This window comes from Wolffia australiana, chromosome 12, assembly GCF_029677425.1.
Source record: "Wolffia australiana isolate 7733 chromosome 12, ASM2967742v1".
NCBI lineage: Eukaryota > Viridiplantae > Streptophyta > Magnoliopsida > Alismatales > Araceae > Wolffia > Wolffia australiana.
Genome location: NC_135846.1, coordinates 12,926,138 through 12,947,968, shown reverse-complemented (window position 1 = coordinate 12,947,968; position 21,831 = coordinate 12,926,138). Strand labels below are relative to the sequence as shown.

The 21,831-nt window shown below is 44.8% G+C and overlaps 1 protein-coding gene and 1 pseudogene across 1 annotated transcript; both read left to right on the top strand.

The window, feature by feature from the left end:
- The first annotated feature begins 14,786 nt into the window (after positions 1-14,786).
- Positions 14,787-16,416, top strand: LOC144710650 (putative inorganic phosphate transporter 1-3; annotated as a pseudogene).
- Positions 16,417-18,355: 1,939 nt separating this feature from the next.
- On the top strand, positions 18,356-20,333 carry LOC144710128 (putative inorganic phosphate transporter 1-3). Its single transcript, XM_078583800.1, has one exon. It carries the CDS (start codon positions 18,502-18,504, stop codon positions 20,098-20,100), a length of 1,599 nt encoding a protein of 532 aa, XP_078439926.1. The 5' UTR covers positions 18,356-18,501; the 3' UTR covers positions 20,101-20,333.
- Positions 20,334-21,831: the final 1,498 nt, after the last annotated feature.

Here is a 21,831-nt window from a genome sequence, read left to right as displayed (position 1 = left end):
GATCAAGAAAGGCAAGAGGAGGCGGTTGGGAATCAAGAAACGATGGGGAAAAGAGGGTGGGCGATCAAGAGAGGCAAGAGGAGGCGGTTGGGAATCAAGAAACGAAGGGGAAAGGAGGGTGGGCGATCAAGAAAGGCAGGGTAGGGGGAGGGCAATCAAGAAAGGCAAGAAGAGGTGGTTGGGCGATCAAGAAGGGCAGGGGAAGGGGAAAGGGCGGTCAAGAAAGGGTAGGGGAAGCGGTTGGGCGATCAAGAATTTCAAGAAAATGGGGGATGAGAAGGGGTGGCGTTCAAGAATCGGCGGGAAAGATCAAGAAATGGGGTTAGATGATCAAGAAGCGAGGGTGAAGGGGTGGCGTCCAAGGAAATATGGGTGAGATGGGCTGGATGAAGGAGAAGGGGGTGGATGGGTAGAGCCAAGAACCTGGCGTGGTGAGTTCTTGGTGGGTCGCGGGTGGTTCTCCTCATTGGAGATGATTTCCCGAATGCAGCGCGGCGCCGTAGTCGTCGCGAACCTTCGAGGACGCCCAGAGTGATCTCGATGGGTGCTCTCTCGATTCTTGATTTCAACAACTTCTTGAAAATCTTCAACGTACCGGAGTGATCTCGACAGTACGGTTGAACACGTCACGCCCGGAGTGATCTCGACGGACAGGACGTGGGCTCTACTCCTCGGAGTGGTCTCGACGAAGAGGTGGGGCTAGCCAAACCCCCTACGCTACGACTACGATAGGGGGAAGATTCTTAAAACAATTTCAATTCAAAAACTTCCAAGTAGTCCCTTGGGCATGCCCTCCCCTTATATAGGGAGGAGGGGTGCCAAGGAGACGTGGGGAGAGGTTGAACCGTCATGAGACGTGGTTCGATCTCTCCTTACAAAATCAAAATACAATCTTAAAATGAAAATAAAGACGAGGATGGGCCCTACGATACTGGCCCAATCCATAATTCGAAATGCAAAGAAAATACACATGGAAAAAACATAAATTGTTCGAACCTACCCGGAGTACTTAAACCCCGGGTTGCGGACGTCGGCACGAGCTGTCCGACGTGGCTGCTGGCGAGTCATCATCGGTCGTCCGGCTGATGTCGTCGTCGTCATCAGGTCGTCGTCGGCACGATGGTCCTCCATCAATGGCTAACAAGGTTGAGGAAAAGGCATTGCCATGGCATGGGTGCACCAAGCTTAAAGGGGTCCTTGGCTGCAATTTTATTGCAACAGTCCATCTCTGCTCCTGGCCATTGGTACCATTGTCGGATGACGGTTTCTGGTTGGGTGGGAAAACCTCTAGGGTAATTTGACAGCCTTAGAGGACCCCCAAGGCTGTCCTACTATATCCATGGCCATGGGTGGTCCTTCCCAAGTCTTCAAAGGGGCTTGATGGCCCCCAATCTGCCCATCTTCTGATCCAAATCTAAAGAGATGGTGGAGGACCCTTCTCTAGCTGTTCTGGCTAAATTGGAGAGGACGATAGCATCAGGGTGGCAGATCTGGCTCAGATAGGCCCCCAAGAAGTTACATGATACACCGAAGGAGTACCAGCATGAAGGTGGGTGCCAGACACTCATGCTGAAATCAGGGGTGGCGAACGGCACCCCCATCCTCAACAATCCAAATCAGGGCACTAGTGATGATCTTCTAATCAGTCTTGGGTATTTATTGAGTTCCCATTCATGTTTGCTTTAATAAATTTGGTTAAAATCATATGTTTAGATTGATTTCACCCTGTTCTAGCATTGCAGCCTCTTTGTGGCATTTTATCGAGCATCTTCTATTCATTGCACATTTTACACTAATTTTCCTATTGTCTTCCAAATTTTGCCTCTTAAAAATATAGGAAAAAGTATATAAATATATATATAACTTTATATTAAATACCCCACCTATCTAAGTTGTATTCATCTATTATAATTGACCTACTCATCATATGTGATTACGAATCTTCACTCTTAATTACTCTTATTAGTCCATCTATCTTCTCTTAATATATCTCTCCGTCAATCTAACAAATTAAATTAGACAAAAAAATCTCTCTATCTAGCTACTTAATTATATTATAAATTAGATCATCCCTATTCTCTTACCTAAGTCTCTTAATCCTAAACTCTTAGGATATGTTAGTATTTCTCCATCCACTTAATCTACATCTGAATAATATACAATCCTTAATTCTTATTATAAGTCTTACTCCTCTCCTTCATTTTTCTTCACACCCCTTACTAAACCAAAGACTTCTATCAAGTAACTCCTTACATCTTATAACCATGAAATCTTAGTCGCATCTAAATTTTTTTTTAACATCTATCATCATATTATCCACTTCCTATTTTACCATTAGCTTACTATTAACTAAATTTATAACCTCCTAGCTCATATGAATAGTATTTTACTATTCTATATACCATATTAACCTCTTCTACTTCTTCAACTAACCTACATTAACATCACCCATAATTATGATACCACTACTTCTTTTCAAATATCTTATTTCTTTATTATCTCTAGTATCTATAAAAATATATAAATAATATCTGATATTCTCTCTGTGTGTGTGTTGTGCTCTGTCAGATCAATCACTATTCATTACTATCAAATATTATATTAATTCTCTTATCCATTAGATATTACCTCCCACGTACAAATTACGTTCCTCTTCTATATTCACTATCTTTATTATTATTATTACTGCCGCTTAAATATAATTCAACTATTAATGCATCTCTAAATGCCAGTCCCTTTAGAGAAGACCACGCTCGTACTATACATTTGAGTGAGTTCCTATTTAAATTTATTTGGCTTTCAGAAAATTAAAATTACAATGACACAAAAATAAAGTATAAAATTTTTCCTCTACCTTCAGTAACTTGATAGCCATGAAAAAAAAATTACAAGCTGATCTTTATTTTAAATCCTATAGGTCAACTTCATGCTTCGAGTGCTGATTTGGCTGCTGACCCTGCTCGAGTTGCTAACTGATAATCCGCTTGATGACTATAATAACAGTCAACGAAGAATCAGTTCAGAAAAAAGGCAACAATTACCGCAGATATAATTAGATTTTGACATTTTGGACCAGGGACAGGTTGAACCTGGCAGAACTGGAACCACCGGTCCATCATTTTATGGTGGACCGGCTGCTTGGGACGGATGCGGCCAGATGGTCAAACCGGACTGCGACTGGATTAAAATAAATAAAAATATCATCGCCGCTTCCCCCTCCCCAATCGATCGTGTTCCCCTCTCCCCCACCCCTGCCGGGTCGTATTCCCCCCTCTCTCTCCCTCTGGCTCCATTGCTCTCTCTCTCTCTCTGTCTCTCTCTCGCACGTTCTCTCTCTCTGTCTCTCTCTCGCACGCTCCCTCTCCCTGTGTCTCTCTCTCTCACGCTCTCTCTGTGCGCGCTTGAAGATTTGTGCAAGAGAAGGGCGAGGGAGAGAAGAAGAAGTGGAGAAAACAAGAGAGAGACGGCCTTAGCCGTGAAATCTTTTTATTAAACCTCAAGCCATTCTCCGACATCTCGTTTGTATTTATAATGATAGAATATTTTTTATATAGTAACTAACTATGTTTTAATCATAGCCGTTATAACGATATATAACGGCTATATTAATATGAATTCTAGCCATTGGATGTGTTTGCCTATACTATGTTTAATCCTAAATAGGTTTAATCCTATCCGTTATATGTGTGATCCTACATTTGATCCTAGCCGCTAGTTTCCATAACGGAAATATGGGTACGTGTCAAATTATTACTACTCTACTCTTATTATGTTAAATCGTATTCGTCCATACCTCTGCCTTTGGTGCCACGCGGTCCGTCTAGCTGGCGCTAGTAAGTTGGGAGTTTTTAACTCCTTTATCACACCCCCTCAAGCTCATCGGCGGGGAGACGAAGACGTTGAGCTTGCTTCTTAACTCTTCAAACCTGGTCCTGGGTAGAGGCTTGGTGAGAGCATCTGCCAGCTGTCTTTCGCTTCTAACAAATTGGACGCGGAAGTTCCCATTGGCGACTTGCTCTCGGACGAAATGAAAATCAATTTCTATATGTTTTGTTCTGGCGTGGAAGACGGGATTTGCTGCGAGATATGTTGCGCCAATATTATCACACCAGAGGATGGGCTGATCCCTTGGTAGCTGATGAATTTCTCGTAGAAGAGACTGGACCCAAAGGACCTCGGATGCGCAATTCGATAGAGCTTTGTACTCAGCTTCGGTACTTGAGCGCGCAACAGTTGGCTGCTTTTTTGAACTCCATGAAACTAGGTTCTTGCCAATGTATAGGAGGAACGCTCCGGTAGATCTTCTGTCAGCACCATCCCCTGCCCAGTCTGCATCACTAAACGCATGGATTGTGCAGTTTGAATTACGATGAATCAAAAGACCATGTAAGATACTTCCTTTCAGGTACCGCAGAAGATGTTTGAGCGCCTGCCAATCACCTTTGGTGGGGGAGTGCATTTTTTGGCACGCCTTGTTGACCGCAAAAGCAATGTCGGGTCGAGTCAAGGTCAAATATTGGAGAGAACCAACTAATTGTTGGTATAATACAATGTCGTTGTTGGAGGTTTCATTACTAACTACTGGAGAGACAGCACACGGAGTTGGAGTAGATTTGGAATTTTCCATGTTCGCTTTGTGGAGAACGGAAGCGATGTATTTTGACTAAGATAATATATATCCATGTTCATGGGAAATTAGTTCAATTCCTAGGAAGAAATGAGCAGGTCCTAAATCCTTTATTGCAAAACGCGTGTTTAAATGTTTTACAATTTTGGAAATTTCAGAGATTTCTGGACAGATAAGTAGAATGTCATCAACGTAGATTAGAATAAAGACTGGATGGTGTTGTAGTTTAAAAAACAACGATGTATCTGTTTTTGAACCAACGAAATCAAGTTCGATGAGAGAATCAGTTAATATTTTAAACCACGCTCGGGGAGATTGTTTTAGGCCATAGAGTGATTTATTTAAGTAACACACATGATTGGGGTATGTTTTATCTTTAAAACCAGGAGGCTGCTCCATATAGATCTTTTCGTTTAAGTCACCATGTAAAAAGGCATTAGATACGTCCAACTGGTGTATCTTCCACCTTTGGCTGAATGGCCAATGAAAAGAGTAAGCGGATAGTGGAATGTTTAACCACTGGGCTGAATGTCTCATGGAAGTCAAAGCCTTCTTGTTGGTTGTAACCTTTTGTAACCAACCTGGCTTTGTACTTATCAATTTCGCTAGAGGGTTTATACTTAAGTTTATAAACCCATTTGCAGCCGATTACATGGAGATTTTCATGCCGAGGAATTAGGGTCCACGTGTTGTTGGAAAGTAGAGCCTGGTATTCGGTTTGCATGGCCTGCATCCAATTGGCATTTTTGGATGCAGATGTGAAAGAAGTGGGTTCGGAGTGAATGCTAACATATGACGTAAAACACTTTGGAAGAGGATGTCTAATGGAATAGGCGGAAAAGGAGCCAGCATTATCAGGTGTAGAACGATCAGGGCTGTGGATAGTATGAAGTTTTTTTGTTTTCATAATTATCCCTGGCTCCGGGGTTTGATCTAAAGTTGGGCTAATTTCTGGAAATTTGGACAAGATATCATTAGAATTGATTTGAAAGAGGTCAGGCGTACCTGGAGGTGAGTAATCGGCATACCTGTCATCTGGAGGATCTCCTGTTTCAGTTTCTGAGGACTGCAAGAGATTCATTGATGAAATGATAGTCGTAGGATTGATGTCTGGTCTTGGAAGATCAGGTGTTAGTCTTGTCTGAGACGGATCTTTACCAAGTAGTCCTCCTTTAGAGTTTGAATTATTCTGAAAGGGAAACGTTTCTTCATAGAAGATAACATGTCTAGAAATAAAAAACTTACCTGTCTCCAGGGAGTAGCATCTGTATCCCACATGGAGAGAACTGTATCCCATAAAGATACATTTCTCTGACCTGGAGTCAAGCTTGTTTGCCGAGTAGGGACGTAAATAAGGATAACACAAACAGCCAAAAGTTTTTAGGAAAGTGTAGTCTGGAGATTTTTGAAAAGAATTTCATAGGGAGATTTGTTCCTAAGAATCGATGTGATTAGTCGATTAATGAGAAACGCAGAAGTGGAGATAGCCTCATCCCAAAAAGTTGACGGTAAGTAAGCATTTTTTATCAAGGATAAGGCTGTCTCTACTAAATGCCGGTGTTTCCTTTCTGCAGTGCCATTCTGTTCTGGTGTATGTGGGCATGAGACCATGTGGACAATTCCCTTGGTTTTGAGGTACGTGTAAAGAGACTGGTATTCCCCTCCCCAGTCTGATTGGAAATACCGAATTTTAGAGTTAAATTGATTTTCAGCTCTTGTTTGAAAATCAATAAAAGTCTGGGTAAGGTCACTTTTCTTTTTTAGGGGGTACAACCAGGTATACTTACTATAGTCGTCTATGAAGACCACATAGTAAGAATATCCACAGATCCGAATGGATAAGTTCTAAAGGCACTGACGAGGAATTACTGGATGGAGAAAAAGGGAGTTTGTGTGATTTTGAAACATTGCAAGAATTACACACAAAATCTTTATTCAAGTAGAAAGTGGGTAAGCCATATTTCTGAACAATGGATCGTACTATCCGTAATTGAGGATGTCCAAGCCTATGATGCCATGTTTCAGTGGATGCCTTTTCTCCAACCATTGCAGTCTTTTTCCAAGATGGAGGGTTGAGGAAGTACAAGCCATCCCTAACTGTGCCCTTGAGAAGGATCTGGTGTGTGTCCTTGTCCTTCACAAGACAAAAAAACTTATGAAATTCAACATATAGATTGTTATCCATAGTTAGTTTTTGTATGAATAACAGATTCTTTGTGATTTCAGGAACATGTAAGATATCTCTCAAATGAAGTGTACGATTAGAGGTTGAAATTTTAGAAGATCCAATTGAGAGGATTTTCAAACCTGTCCCATTACCAATATGGAGTGCGTCATTGCCTTGATACTCCTGTCTTGATGACAGGTTATCCTGGCTGGAGGTGATGTGGTGAGTCGCTCCGCTGTCAGGATACCAGCCCTGCTGAGAAGAACTATTGGTCATAGATGCAGCATGAGCTCCTCGCTGGGTGTTCATATTCTTCCAATTTTGAAAACTGCCCTGTAATTCTGGGCATTCTTTTGCCCTATGTCCATATTGAGAACACAACTGGCAACGTGGCTGGTACTTCTGATTCTTCCCCCTTCTTTGGCCTCGATTCTGGAAATTTTCTCGACTCTGATGATGCTCCTTTTTTTGCCAAGAATATGATTTTGCAATGGGAGGGAACTTCTCGTTGTCATCTTCTTGCGAGAAGGCCATATATGCATCATGCGCCTTGAGGTTCTTGACAATTTCGTCAAACTTTAGATGGCCCAAGTTTGCATTGGTGCTTACGACGAAAGGAGCATAGGCAGCACCTAGTCCCCTGAGGAACGTGCTGGCTATAGCAGACGGATATGGGGGTTGCCCAGCTGCTTCCAGGCCTTCAACCACAGACCTGAAATGTTTTACATATTCGTCAGTCGACATTGTACCTTTCTTCATGTTGTGGAACTGCCGTTGGAGCTCCATAACTCGGATTTGATCCCATCCATCAAACACAGCTTCAAGCTTTTCCCAAGCTTCCCTTGTTGATCTAGCCTTGCTAATGTAGGGAGCCACGCTTTCTGAGATTGTTTGATGCAGGAATCCGAGGACTTTCTGGTGAGTACGCCACCACATCTTGAAATGTGGATTCTCAAGAATGTTCCCTTGATTGTCTGTAATGGAAACAGGAGGAGGGAGATCTTCGATGAATCGTATCAAGTCGTACCCATGAAGAAGAGGAAGCATAGCACTCTTCCAGATACTGAAATTATTTTCGCTCAATTTGTTGAGCACCATTGCCCCGGTTGGAATGACATTTGAGACTTGTCCCATGCTTGAGAAAGAGGAACTTATCTCCTTCGAAGAAGTCGGAGATGCAGCGGAAGCACGTTCTCCCATTTCTCTGGTAGTCGGCCGTGGCTCTGATACCATGTGCGCGCTTGAAGATTTGCGCAAGAGAAGGGCGAGGGAGAGAAGAAGAAGTGGAGAAAACAAGAGAGAGACGGCCTTAGCCGTGAAATCTTTTTATTAAACCTCAAGCCATTCTCCGACATCTCGTTTGTATTTATAATGATAGAATATTTGTTATATAGTAACTAACTATGTTTTAATCATAGCCGTTATAACGATATATAACGGCTATATTAATATGAATTCTAGCCATTGGATGTGTTTGCCTATACCATGTTTAATCCTAAATAGGTTTAATCCTATCCGTTATATGTGTGATCCTACATTTGATCCTAGCCGCTAGTTTCCATAACGGATATATGGGTACGTGTCAAATTATTACTACTCTACTCTTATTATGTTAAATCGTATTCGTCCATACCTCTGCCTTTGGTGCCACGCGGTCCGTCTAGCTGGCGCTAGTAAGTTGGGAGTTTTTAACTCCTTTATCACTCTCTCGTTCTCTCTCTCCCTCGCACACACTCTCCCCCCTTCTCTCTCTCTCTCTCATGCTCTCCCGTTCTCTCTCTCTCTCCCATTCGATCTCTCTCTCTCACATGCTCTCTCTCTCTCTGCCGTGTCCTCTCTCCCATTCTCTCTCTCTCTCCCGTTCTTTCCCTCTCTCTCGCACGCTCTCTCTCTCTGCCGTGTCCTCTCTCTCCCACGCTCTCTCTCTCCTGTTCTCGTCCTCTATCTCTCGCACGCTCTCTCTCTCTCTCTCCCGTTCTCTCTCTCTCGCACGCTCTCTCTCTCTCCCGCACGCTCTCTCTCTCTCTCCCGCTCTCTCTCTCCCTCTCTCTCTCTCGTTCTCTCTCTGTCTCTCCCGTTCTTTCTCTCTCGCACGCTCTCTCTCTCTCTCTCTCGTTCTCTCTCTCTCTCTCTCTCTCTCTCTCTCTCTCTCGTTCTCTCTCCCTCTCTCTCTCTCTCTCTCTCTCTCTCTCTCTCTCTCTCTCTCTCTCTCTCTCTCTCTCTCTCTCTCTCTCTCTCTCTCTCTCTCTCTCTCTCTCTCTCTCTCTCTCTCTCTCTCTCTCTCTCTCTCTCTCTCTCTCTCTCTCTCTCTCTCTCTCTCTCTCTCTCTCTCTCTCTCTCTCTCTCTCTCTCTCTCTCTCTCTCTCTCTCTCTCTCTCTCTCTCTCTCTCTCTCTCTCTCTCTCTCTCTCTCTCTCTCTCTCTCTCTCTCTCTCTCTCTCTCTCTCTCTCTCTCTCTCTCTCTCTCTCTCTCTCTCTCTCTCTCTCTCTCTCTCTCTCTCTCCCTCTCTCTCGTTCTCTATCCCTCTCTCTCTCGCACGCTCTCTCTCTCTCTCATGCTCTCTCTCTCTCGCACGCTCTCTGCCTATCTTTCACGCTCTCTGCCTATCTTTCACGCTCTCTCTGTCTCGCACGCTCTCTTCTCTCTCTCCCATTCTCTCTCGCGCGCACGCTCGCTCCCCTACTCACGTTCTCTCTCTCTCTCTCTGCCACTCTTTGAGTCCTTGCTCTCAATCTTGAGAATGTTTAGTTTATCCTTGTTTCTTTCTCTCCAACTCTGTCAAGTTTGTTTGATTGTATTTCAAGGTATGTTAGGTTTCTACACTACACTCTACTCAGTCAAGACCCCTCCATTTTTTTTAGTCTTCTCCTATTTTTATTTTATTCTTCTTTTTATCATCCGGTCTTCTTTTATTTTCTTTTTCTCCGATTTTTTATCATTCTTTTATTCTTAGTTTATTCTTCTTTCTTCTTATTTCCATCTTCTTTTCTTCTTATTTTATTCTTCTTCTTCTTCTTCTTCTCCATTTCTAGCCTTGTTTTACTTTTTCTTCTTCGTTGCCCTTTTCCTACTATTTTTCTTCTTCATCTTTCTCCTGATATTCTTATTTCTCATTATGTTTCTTTACCTTCTTCCTTTTCATCTTCTTTTTGATTAAACACGAAGCGCCGGGATCGAACGATCAGGTTACACCATAGGGAACAAACAGCATGCAATGTGTCAAATGAATAATGTAAACTTTAAAATAACGAATAGTACTCAATTGCCATAGAATAAGATAGTAGGACCGGAAGGATACACGAGATAATTCTAGGAATTGAAAGGCTCCCAATGACCCACGGAACGACTTGAACACTACGATAGTGGGGAGAGCAATCACTGCCCATAGATGTTCCAACCTGCATCGGAGGCGATAATAAACCGACACCAAGAACGAAGAAAATTCTACTTTCAAAGACAAAATGACTAGTTATGAAAATCTCTCCGGCAGAGGAACGATGTCGTCGGCTCTGAAGAAGGTAATCAGGCTGAAATAAGGGTAGAGGCGAGAGAGCGTGACCCCGGCCAAATACGAGATACCTGGAATTTCTGGAGGGATAAAATCCTTAGATCCGTATGCTCCAGCAAGAATTACAGGACGTCTGGGATTCCTGAAGGAAAGAAGTCCTTCTGTGGTCAAACACGTTCAGAGGAAAAAATGCATTCCACTAGTAGGGCCCAAAGGAACCCCGTTCAAAGGAAAGACATTCTTTAGGTCAACTCGTTCAAGGTGATCAAACACGTCCCAATGAAGCTTAATCGACTTGGCGGTTATGAGTTCTGTTGGATGGTATAGGAAGACGGAGTAGTAGCAAAGGAGAGAGATTAAGAAGATGAAGAAATTGGGATAAGAGAAGTAAATCCCTTAAAGTGAACTAATGAAGTGCTCAGGTATTTATAGGAGCGTGAGGGCAGCAATGCATTTAATGACTGCATTAACCACAATGCCCGATGCCATGCTGTCGGGAATGATGGCTGGAGCTGGCAGTCATTTCAGGCAGTAACGGCAGATGTGCGGCGCCTTGGGACAGTGCGAGAGCCATCATAGAGCAAAGTGCTCGTGCTTGACAAGGGCGTGGCTCGAGGCCAGTGACGGTGTCCGTACGTGATTCCGAGAGCTTCACTATCTTCGAAGAATCATCATTATCTCTGACAGGGGTCTCCGGCGGACGGCGGACGCATTCCAGGGTGGAGGAGGAATCCCGTGAGGCGAAGGAGATTAAGGGGGGGCTACCAGTATCGTAAGGTTGTCAACAGATCCCATCAGCGGTCAGTTCATTTTTCAGCCAGAAAATCGTCAATAAACGGCAGTCTACGAGCAGCGATTGAAAACCCCCATCACGGAATGAGAATTTGATTCACGAGAAGGGCCCAGAGATCATGTACGGTGGCAGCATGATAGCTTCGGATGATGGCGGGTCGACGTTCATGGGGATCCCAAACTAAAATCGTTTTATTGGAAGATCACTGTTGACTGTGTGGAACATGAACTAGTGACTGGAAAAACGACGGCGAAATTCAAAGAAAAAAACTGGTTTCTTCATCAGGAGATGGGGTATTGAATCAACGATTCTGTTCTGAATGTGGACGACCATTGTCCGACGATGTGAGCGGCTGTATTTCACCCAGCGATGAGACCTGTCTCCCTGTGGTGATCCGAATAATGGCGGCGTCCTCGAACTCGAGCGACAATTCCAACAGAGATCTAACTTCCGGCCACGTCCATAAAACCGGATCTGGGACTCCACCATCAAGAAGACAAGATTTCAACTTTGAAATGTCAAACTGAGAAAAGTTTAAGTCCCATTATTGCAGGCCAATCCCTTTAAGTAGGGGTGGTTGCCCTTATGGGCCCATTAGGAGAATTGTCCAAAGGTGGCCATTCCCATGATGGCCCTAATAAAACAAACATACATACATAAAAAACAGGAAAATAGTGGAGCCCAAACACGAGGGTCCATAACCGTTCATAACGACGAAAAGCAGAAATAGAAGTATAGCCGGGGGCCGATCCCTAGCGGTGTACTTGAAGGTTGGATTCTTCGCATCGGCTCGGGTTCCACAGGCCGGCTTCTGGGGAATATAACTTTTATTGTTCAATTATTCTTTGTTCAATCATCTTCTATTTTCCTCTTTTAATTTTATTCTTCTTTTCATTTTTTAATATGGGCTTCATAAGTGGCTTTGCAACAAATTTTCCCTTTGATGAAAAGTCCATACCATTTTAATTTATCTTGACTTTTTGTTCTTTCAGTTTGACTATTCAACATGACTGGGCCGGGACCGGACTGAACTTGGAGCCATCCTTAGGTAAGGTTTAGGTCCTTGCTAAGAGTATGTACCGGGACCGTCAAACCCTAGATATAATGTACGCACCGGGAGACCAGAAAGAGAATAAAACCCTACAAAATTGCGCTCGACAACAGAAGTAATCAAACAGAAGGATCTACTCACCGTTCCGAGTTGCTCATCAAGTAGGTACAGACTAGCTCCCTAAATTTATGATAATAATATTGGATTTATATCGTTGACCAGAACAGACCCTGCCCCTTTGATCTTCTTTCATTAAATGTGTACTTCATAATTGTTCGTAGGCAGTTGGTTGAAACGGATTCGCGGTACGAAAGTTGGTTCTTTTAGATAAATGGTTTTCAGTAAAAAACCGCATACCCCAAAGCTCGATGACTAGAAAACAGTCGATGGAGAGATGATTCACACGGAGAAATCCAGTGGAAGACAAGGATTATGATTCGGACAGTGCACGCAACTGCAAACGAGATAGAGTATAAAACCCAAAAAGATGATGGGCCCAACCACGGAGGGCCTCAAACGACGGCGGAAACGCGCGTCTGAGGTTGCCCGTCACCTTCAGCCTCACCGGATAAGTCCTCCAGCGACCTCCCGTTTGACTCGGGCACGAGGAAGGTGACGGGCACGAGCGTCGGACGGTATTTATGCATGTTACGGGAAGGGGATAATCCGCGAGCATATTCCAGTTGCACGCATCATCTTCGCCCAACTACTATTTAGTTATTCCTGTGGGAATGTGTACTTCTCAGTTAACCGTACCAATTCCCCCCGAATCTGTTTTATGTAAACTGGAAAAGTCATAGTTCGTTAATGGCTTACCGGCCGACTTGAAATCGTACAGTATCCGTATGGATAGTCGTTCATGATAGGTAGACAGTTAAAAATGATGTTGATTGTTCTGGACGTTGAGTATTAGATTTAATTGGTCTATTTATCGTCATTGGCTGATTAAACAACATGGCGCGAGAAAGTTGCGTCTAAAAAACTGGGTTCGAGGGAACTACCGTTCCTTACATGATGTCTATTCAAAGGGATTACGTAGATATTAAGAAAAGGTATCTTTGGTTCATCCTTTTATGTTTCCTTCCCCAGATATCTGTATTGACGGTCGTTTTGTGATGCGTAGACAGTTCGAAAATTATGTTGATTGGTTTCGACGTCGAGAATTTTATTTATTCGTTTCAGTTATCCTCTATTCGATGTTTGAATTCCTTGCCTTGAGAATGTTTTGTCTAAGAACTGGGTTCGAGGGAATTACCGTTTTCGACACGATGTCTATTGGAAGGGACTAAGTAACTATCAAGAAACTGTATCTAGGGTTCAATCCTATCACGCTTCTTTGCTAAAATGTCGACGCCGGCCTTTTGACTTCAAACATTATTTTAAAATAATATCATCATTTTATCTGTTTTTAAATACCAATGTGACGCCTAACTTTGCAAATCAGCCCTGCGCTTTTTGCCAGACATTCAGATATTATCTTTTTCTTGATCCTTCATATTCGATCTAGCTGAGCCTCGAACTATTTAAATACCTTTCTTGAAAGATCCGTTATTGGGCTAAGCTGTCCTTGAAGACGACTCTTATTTACTCTTATCTGGTGCTTTTTATGTTTCGCATGTCAACGACGGGAATATCCCATGGAATAAACCGTTTCTGGGTTGACACATGTATAAACTATTTCCTCAATGATTATTAACTTTTTATTTGTTGTCAAAAGAATTTTTTTTTATTAACGGCCCTAATTGTTCTTGCAGGGTTGCCGCAGACTACAAACGGCCATGCTTGCAAACGGCCATCCGTTATGGCTCTTCATGGGTCCCCTTTTACGAAAGCACGTACATCTTTAAACTAGATAATATCACTCGTAAATAACAAAGTCAAATAAATTGGATCCAAATATCGGTTTCTCGATGATAACATTAACGAACCTTTGCGACCAAGAGCATACCCCTTAGAATATGCCGTTTAACCGTCGACTTATAGATAAAACTATTTTCCGCCATTATTTTTGAACATTTTTTTAATAGCCCCCAATGTTTATTCACTTATTTAATGGGTCCGTTCAACGAGACTACGAGAGCACATACTGTTTCAAACTTGTACAGCTGTACAGCTACTTCAAGCTATTAATTCAGTGCACATTATTGGCTATCATTTATCTTTCTATCTATCTATATATCTATCTATCTGTCTATCTATCTATCTATCTATCTATCTATCTATCTATCTATCCCTGTAACTCTGAATCTACGAACCACGCTTTTAACTTATTAATATGGTCGGCCGGTAAGCCATTAACGAACTATGACTTTTCCAGTTTACATAAAACAGATTCGGGGGGAAATGGTACGGTTAACTGAGAAGTACACATTCCAACAGGAATAACTAAATAGTAGTTGGGCGAAGATGATGCGTGCAACTGGAATATGCTCGCGGATTATCCCCTTCCCGTAACATGCATAAATACCGTCCGACGCTCGCCCCGTACCTCCAACCATAGCACTGAAAGTTTCTCCCATCACTCACATTGAGGTGACTCTCTCGACGCCTTCTTTTCCCTTGTTCTTCCTCAGCAATCGGTCTTATCCTGTGTAAGCCCTTGTGCAGGTGCAAAGAGCCCTCCGACTAGAATAGGTCGCAATGGCTGGAGATCAGCTGGAGGTGCTCTCGGCGCTAGACGCTGCGAAGACGCAGTTGTACCACTTTAAGGCGATTGTGATCGCGGGGATGGGATTCTTCACGGACGCTTACGATCTCTTCTGCATTTCCCTCATCACCAAGCTGCTCGGGCGCATATACTACTACAAGGGTGAGGCCGACAGGCCCGGGTCCCTTCCGCCCAACGTGGCCGCGGCCGTGAACGGCGTTGCTTTCTGCGGTACCCTCACGGGGCAGGTCTTCTTCGGGTGGCTCGGTGATAAGATGGGCAGGAAGAAGGTGTACGGTATAACGCTGATTCTGATGGTGCTCTGTTCCGTCGCATCCGGGCTCTCATTTGGAAGCAGCGCCACGGGCACGATGGCCACGCTCTGCTTCTTCCGCTTCTGGCTGGGCTTCGGGATCGGAGGCGATTACCCGCTCTCGGCCACGATCATGTCCGAGTACGCAAACAAGAAGACGCGCGGAGCCTTTATCGCCGCGGTATTCGCCATGCAGGGCTTCGGCATCCTTGCCGGAGGGATCGTTGCACTGATCGTCTCCGCGGCGTTCAACAACAACACGCATACGCCCCCCTATATGGTTGACAAAATTGCGTCCACCCCTGCGGAGGCGGACTACGTGTGGAGGATAGTTCTCATGGCTGGAGCTCTTCCGGCGGCGGTGACCTACTATTGGCGGATGAAGATGCCGGAGACGGCGCGGTACACGGCTCTGGTCGCCCAGAACGCGAAGCTGGCGGCAGCCGACATGTCCAAGGTGCTCAAGGTAGAGCTGGCCGATGAGCAAGACAAGGTCGAGAGGATCACCGGGAAAGATTCGAACCAGTTTGGGTTGTTCAGCCGCGAGTTTGCCCGCGGCACGGGCTGCACCTGGTGGGGACCTGCATGACTTGGTTCCTCCTCGACATCGCCTTCTACAGCCAGAACTTGTTCCAGAAGGACATCTTCAGCGCCGTGGGCTGGATTCCCAAGGCCAGCACCATGAGCGCCATCGAAGAAGTGTACAAGATCGCGAGGGCGCAGACCATCATCGCCCTGTGCGGTACCGTGCCGGGCTACTGGTTCACCGTCGCCTTGATCGACGTCATAGGGCGCTTCAAAATCCAGCTCATGGGGTTCTTCTTCATGACCGCGTTTATGCTGGGCCTCGCGTTCCCTTACAACCACTGGGCCAAGCACAACCACACCGGCTTCGTCGTGATGTACGGGCTCACCTTCTTCTTCGCCAACTTCGGACCCAACAGCACAACCTTCATCGTCCCCGCCGAGATCTTCCCCGCGCGGTTGCGCTCCACCTGCCACGGCATCTCCGCCGCAACCGGCAAGGCCGGCGCTATTATCGGCGCCTTCGGGTTTCTCTACGCGGCGCAGAACAAGGACAAGACGAAGACGGATAGGGGCTACCCTCCAGGTATCGGCATCAAGAATGCGCTCTTCGTGCTCGCCGTCTGCAACTTTCTGGGTCTCCTCTTCACCTTCCTCGTGCCCGAGTCAAACGGGAGGTCGCTGGAGGACTTATCCGGTGAGGCTGAAGGTGACGGGCAACCTCAGACGCGCGTTTCCGCCGCTGTTTGAGGCCCTCCGTGGGCGAGTCCTACTTTATGAATGCATTCATCCCTTTTTTATTCTCCCGCTGTAGCCCTTATCATTTCCATCTTCATGAAATTTGTGCGTACTCTTCGTCGTTTTGTGTTTCAATTTTTTGTTTGAAAGTATAGAACGATGAATATCCTTAGCATTTTCATGATTCAGAAGAAAGAGGCTGTAAGGATATTAATTTGAACGAGCTTATGTTTGTTTGATCCCATAAGGATATTAATATGCATGCATGCATGAATGCATGCATGTATGAATGCATGCATGCATGTATCTATGCATGCATGCATGTATGTATGTATGCATGTATGTATGTATGTATGCATGTATGTATGTATGTATGCATGTATGTATGTATGTATGTATGTATGTATGTATGTATGTATGTATGTATGTATGTATGTATGTATGTATGTATGTATGTATGTATGTATGTATGTATGTATGTATGTATGTATGTATGTATGTATGTATGTATGTATGTATGTATGTATGTATGTATGTATGTATGTATGTATGTATGTATGTATGTATGTCCATATCTGTATATGTGTGTGTCCTTGTGTGTCTCTGTGTATGCATCTTTGTATGTGTTTGTGTCTGTCTCTCTATATGTATGTACATATGTATGTATTTATGTATCTATGTATGTACGCGTGCGTGTGTATGTATCTATTTGTGCATGTATGTATTTATATATGTGTGTATATATGTATGTGTGTATGTATGTATTTGTGTATGGAGAGGCGGATTGCGAGTAAGAGAATATTAGCTTTAGTAAAAGGGGGTTCATTTTGATTGTTTAGGAGAAGCTGCGGCAATTAAGCTATCCAGATTTTTGGTTGTAGTTTGGTGTACTGTCCAAGAAAAATAATAGAGGATAATCTCTTGAGAAAATTGTTTAGACAAAAGTCAACCGTGACGCACTTTATACCATGGGATATTCTCTTTATGGCTGAAGAAGGGATAGGAGTTGATAGAGAATTTGTTTGATACATTGAGGCTTAGGTAGATTGTTACAGAGGGATGAAGGGCGGAAGCTTAATTTGTATCAGACAGGGCCCGGCTGAGGTTTGCCATGACGTTGATATTTATAGCCTGACGATAGGCTCGATTTTTCAACGAAAATTTGAAGCAAATGGCCGCCGTTGACTTTTGGGGAATGAGACGCGTAAGGATGAATCAGCGGCGATCCCCAGGTATCCTCTTTCGATATATCCCATGTCCTTTTCAGAAGGTTTCCAGTTCAAAATTGTGATTTCCCAAGTACCCACGCGGAATAGTAAAAAATGGAGTCTTTTCCTATGCAGCTTTGTCGTCGCTTGCAGGTACACCATAAAAAATTGAGGAAATTTTTTTTAATATCAGGAGATGTAACATCTTTTGTTCCTTTTAGCGAATAAAGTTATATCGAAAGTCCAGCACAAAAAAATACAATACGAAAAGTCTACAGAAGGATCCGAATTCCTAATTCTCCAGATCCTGATCTGCGAAACTGATCGTCCATCTGTGTAGATGTACAGAAATATCCAACTACTTCGCATCGATAGAATTGTACCGCGTTCCGTTAAATCTATGTTCCTATCTGTCTAGCTATCTATCTATCAATCTACGCGATCCCACCAGATGACTCGTGGGAAATAGGGCTTCCCCATTTCGGTCAGGTAAATGTATGACAGCAAAAAGCTTTCTCGACAGGTGGCGACAAATGGGTAGAATATGAATAAACGCATGGCAAATCCGCGAAGGAAGTCCCCTACAGCCCTCACCTCCCCGAGGATTTGATCCATTTGAAAGCTACAGCTCAAAGGGAAAATATCATACGGCCGACTAAGTTATGTACATTACCGTGGGAATAACTAAATCGCTATTCGTATAGCATGATGCATGCAACTGGAATATGCCTTCGGATTATCCTCTTTTACAATCATGCTTAAATATCCCCTTATTCGAACCCATAGCCCCATCAAGAAATCTTAAGACTTCTCTCTGTCTTCTCCCTCAGGTTACCTCTCCCTGTCCCCTCTTTTCCCTTCGTTTTTCTGAACAGCACATCTCGCTCCAAATTTTCTTGAAAGAGCAGAGGAGAGTTGGGCGCCATGGCTGGAGATCAGCTGGAGGTGCTTTCGGCGCTTGACGCCGCGAAGACGCAGTTGTATCACTTCAAGGCGATTGTGATCGCGGGGATGGGATTCTTCACGGACGCTTACGATCTCTTCTGCATTTCCCTCATCACCAAGCTGCTCGGGCGCATATACTACTACAAGGGTGAGGCCGACAGGCCCGGGTCCCTTCCGCCCAACGTGGCCGCGGCCGTGAACGGCGTTGCTTTCTGCGGTACCCTCACGGGGCAGGTCTTCTTCGGGTGGCTCGGTGATAAGATGGGCAGGAAGAAGGTGTACGGTATAACGCTGATTCTGATGGTGCTCTGTTCCGTCGCCTCGGGCCTTTCCTTTGGACACAGCGCCACGGGCACGATGGCCACGCTCTGCTTCTTCCGTTTCTGGCTGGGCTTCGGGATCGGAGGCGATTACCCGCTGTCGGCCACGATCATGTCCGAGTACGCGAACAAGAAGACGCGCGGAGCCTTTATCGCCGCCGTATTCGCGATGCAGGGTTTCGGCATCCTTGCCGGCGGGATTGTGGCGCTTGCCGTTGCCGCGGGCTTCAACAACAGCACGCACACGCCCCCCTATATGGTTGACAAAATTGCATCCACTCCTCCGGAGGCGGACTATGTGTGGAGGATAATTCTCATGCTTGGAGCCCTTCCGGCTGCGGTGACCTACTACTGGCGGATGAAGATGCCAGAGACGGCGCGGTACACGGCTCTGGTCGCCCAGAACGCAAAGCTCGCGGCAGCGGACATGTCCAAGGTGCTCAAGGTGGAGCTGGTAGAGGAGCAAGACAAGGTCGAGAGGATCACCGGGAAAGATTCGAACCAGTTTGGGTTGTTCAGCGCCGAGTTCGCCCGGCGGCACGGGCTGCACCTGGTGGGGACCTGCATGACTTGGTTCCTCCTCGACATCGCCTTCTACAGCCAGAACTTGTTCCAGAAGGACATCTTCAGCGCCGTGGGCTGGATACCCAAGGCCAGCACCATGAGCGCCATCGAAGAAGTGTACAAGATCGCAAGGGCCCAGACCATTATCGCCTTGTGCGGTACCGTGCCGGGCTACTGGTTCACCGTCGGTTTGATCGACATCATCGGCCGCTTCAAAATTCAGCTAATGGGGTTCTTCTTCATGACCGTGTTTATGCTGGGCCTTGCGTTCCCCTACAACCACTGGGCCAAGGACAACCACACCGGCTTCGTCGTGATGTACGGGCTCACCTTCTTCTTCGCCAACTTCGGACCCAACAGCACAACCTTCATCGTCCCCGCCGAGATCTTCCCCGCGCGGTTGCGCTCCACCTGCCACGGTATCTCCGCGGCATCGGGCAAGGCGGGCGCTATTATCGGCGCCTTCGGGTTTCTCTACGCGGCGCAGAACAAGGACAAGACGAAGACGGATAGGGGCTACCCTCCAGGTATCGGCATCAAGAACGCCCTCTTCGTGCTCGCCGTCTGCAACTTTCTGGGTCTCCTCTTCACCTTCCTCGTGCCGGAGTCGAACGGTAGATCGCTGGAGGAGTTATCCGGTGAGACTGAAGGTGACGGGCAAGCTCAGCAAACCCGCGTTTCTGCCGCAGTTTGAGATTCTTCGCCGTAAAGCAGGTTGTTAGTTGTGTTTCATGTTCTTCTGTGTTTTGATGTGTGCGCTGCCCCAGACGTAATCCGTCCTCCACTGGTGCTCTCCTTTTGAATTTTCTGTCCTCTTTGTTCTGGTGCTCCAGTATTGTTGTGCGTGGGTCATATTTCTTCCGACATGTGGGAAGCTTCGACACCCGAAATAAGTTCAGATAATATATTCTCATCACTTTCACCGTCTGACGAGTTATTCCTTTACAATTCTTGCTTTGGGTTGACTTGTAATCTGATTCTGGTTTCTTTTTCGGGAAACGGCAGCTATGCTGTCGTTCTTTCACTAAAACTTACGCGCCAAATAAGAAATGCGAAAAAAATAAGCCTGAGTCATGGACTGCTCGCTGCTGCACAGAATGCAAGTTGTCGAGGGAGGTATATCTGGAACAGGACGTTTTTTCTTTACTCTTGAGATGGAGACACGAGGAAAATAAATAAACTGAAAATCGCAAAATCTGACATAGGCTTGGGATGCTATTGTCGTTTGGACAAACTATCTGATAAAGAACAGAATCGCAGCTTTCCGCCATCCACGACAAGGTCGGCGGATGGGACTCGAAGGAAAGCCGCATCCAGACGAGCAAGTCAACGCCATCCAAAATCATGAACTGCAACGTGAAGATTCGCATAAGTCATCGACAACTTTGAATCACCCAACTTATTAGACAGACCTAGAAAATAAGAAGGAAAAAAACTAGACGTGGACGACTAGGAGAACAGTAAACATATGGGCATCACAAGCAAGGAGCGAGAAGAGGAGCCCAATGACTTTGCTCTTGTGAACCTACAGGACCTCTTAAAGGCCCAGAGCGTCTGGATCGTTTCATCTCTCTTTTTTTTTCTTTTATCATCTCTAATTTCTGTTTTCTATATTTATTTCTTTAGTTTATTTTTCTCTGTCTTCCTCGTCAACGCTCTTTCTTCTTTCATACCACATGCTTTCTTTGACTTTTCCTAATCATTTTTCCCGTTTCTTTATTATTGATGGCTGATGACCTCGGATTAAAGCCGAAGTTGCTAATCTACGTCTTACCTAAATATGCAGTTACACAACAGAGAGAATATGGAACTCAGGCTGTTAAAAGTAGTCCCAAGAAGCTATGGTAAATGCGTAAATACCAATCCAAAGAAAGTAAATACGACAACGTAACAGAAAGGAACTGTAGACCTTGAACTCCCCAAACAACGGACTATGCACCAAATAGATGAAATAATAAAAAAACGGGAGAGTAGGTGAATAGATTGAAGAAGACGGAGGGAACTAACGAAGAAACTGCTCTTTCACTTGAATGATAAGCATCTTGGGGGTTCTAATTTGCATTATGGTTCAAAGGGGGTAAAACAAGAGGTAAATAAGACCAAGAATGACCCCAACTGGATCCATCCAAAAGGGAAAAGGACAAGAGAGAAAGGGGAGATTCTGCTAGGAGTTGTGGCCTCAATGGACATAATCAAGAATCTACTGTGTAGCGGAATATCCAAGAGAAGATATATCATAAAAAAGGCATAGAAAATAAATCAGATTGCAAAAAATGAATTTCTTAGTTTCTTAATGACGCATCTTCAAGCCATATAGATGTCCAACCTCTAGACTAATACACCAATCTTCGGAGTGCAGGATCTTTTCTTCTTTCTCTTCAACTCTGTTGCTAGAAATCTGATTTCCTCTCTATCAAGTCTTACC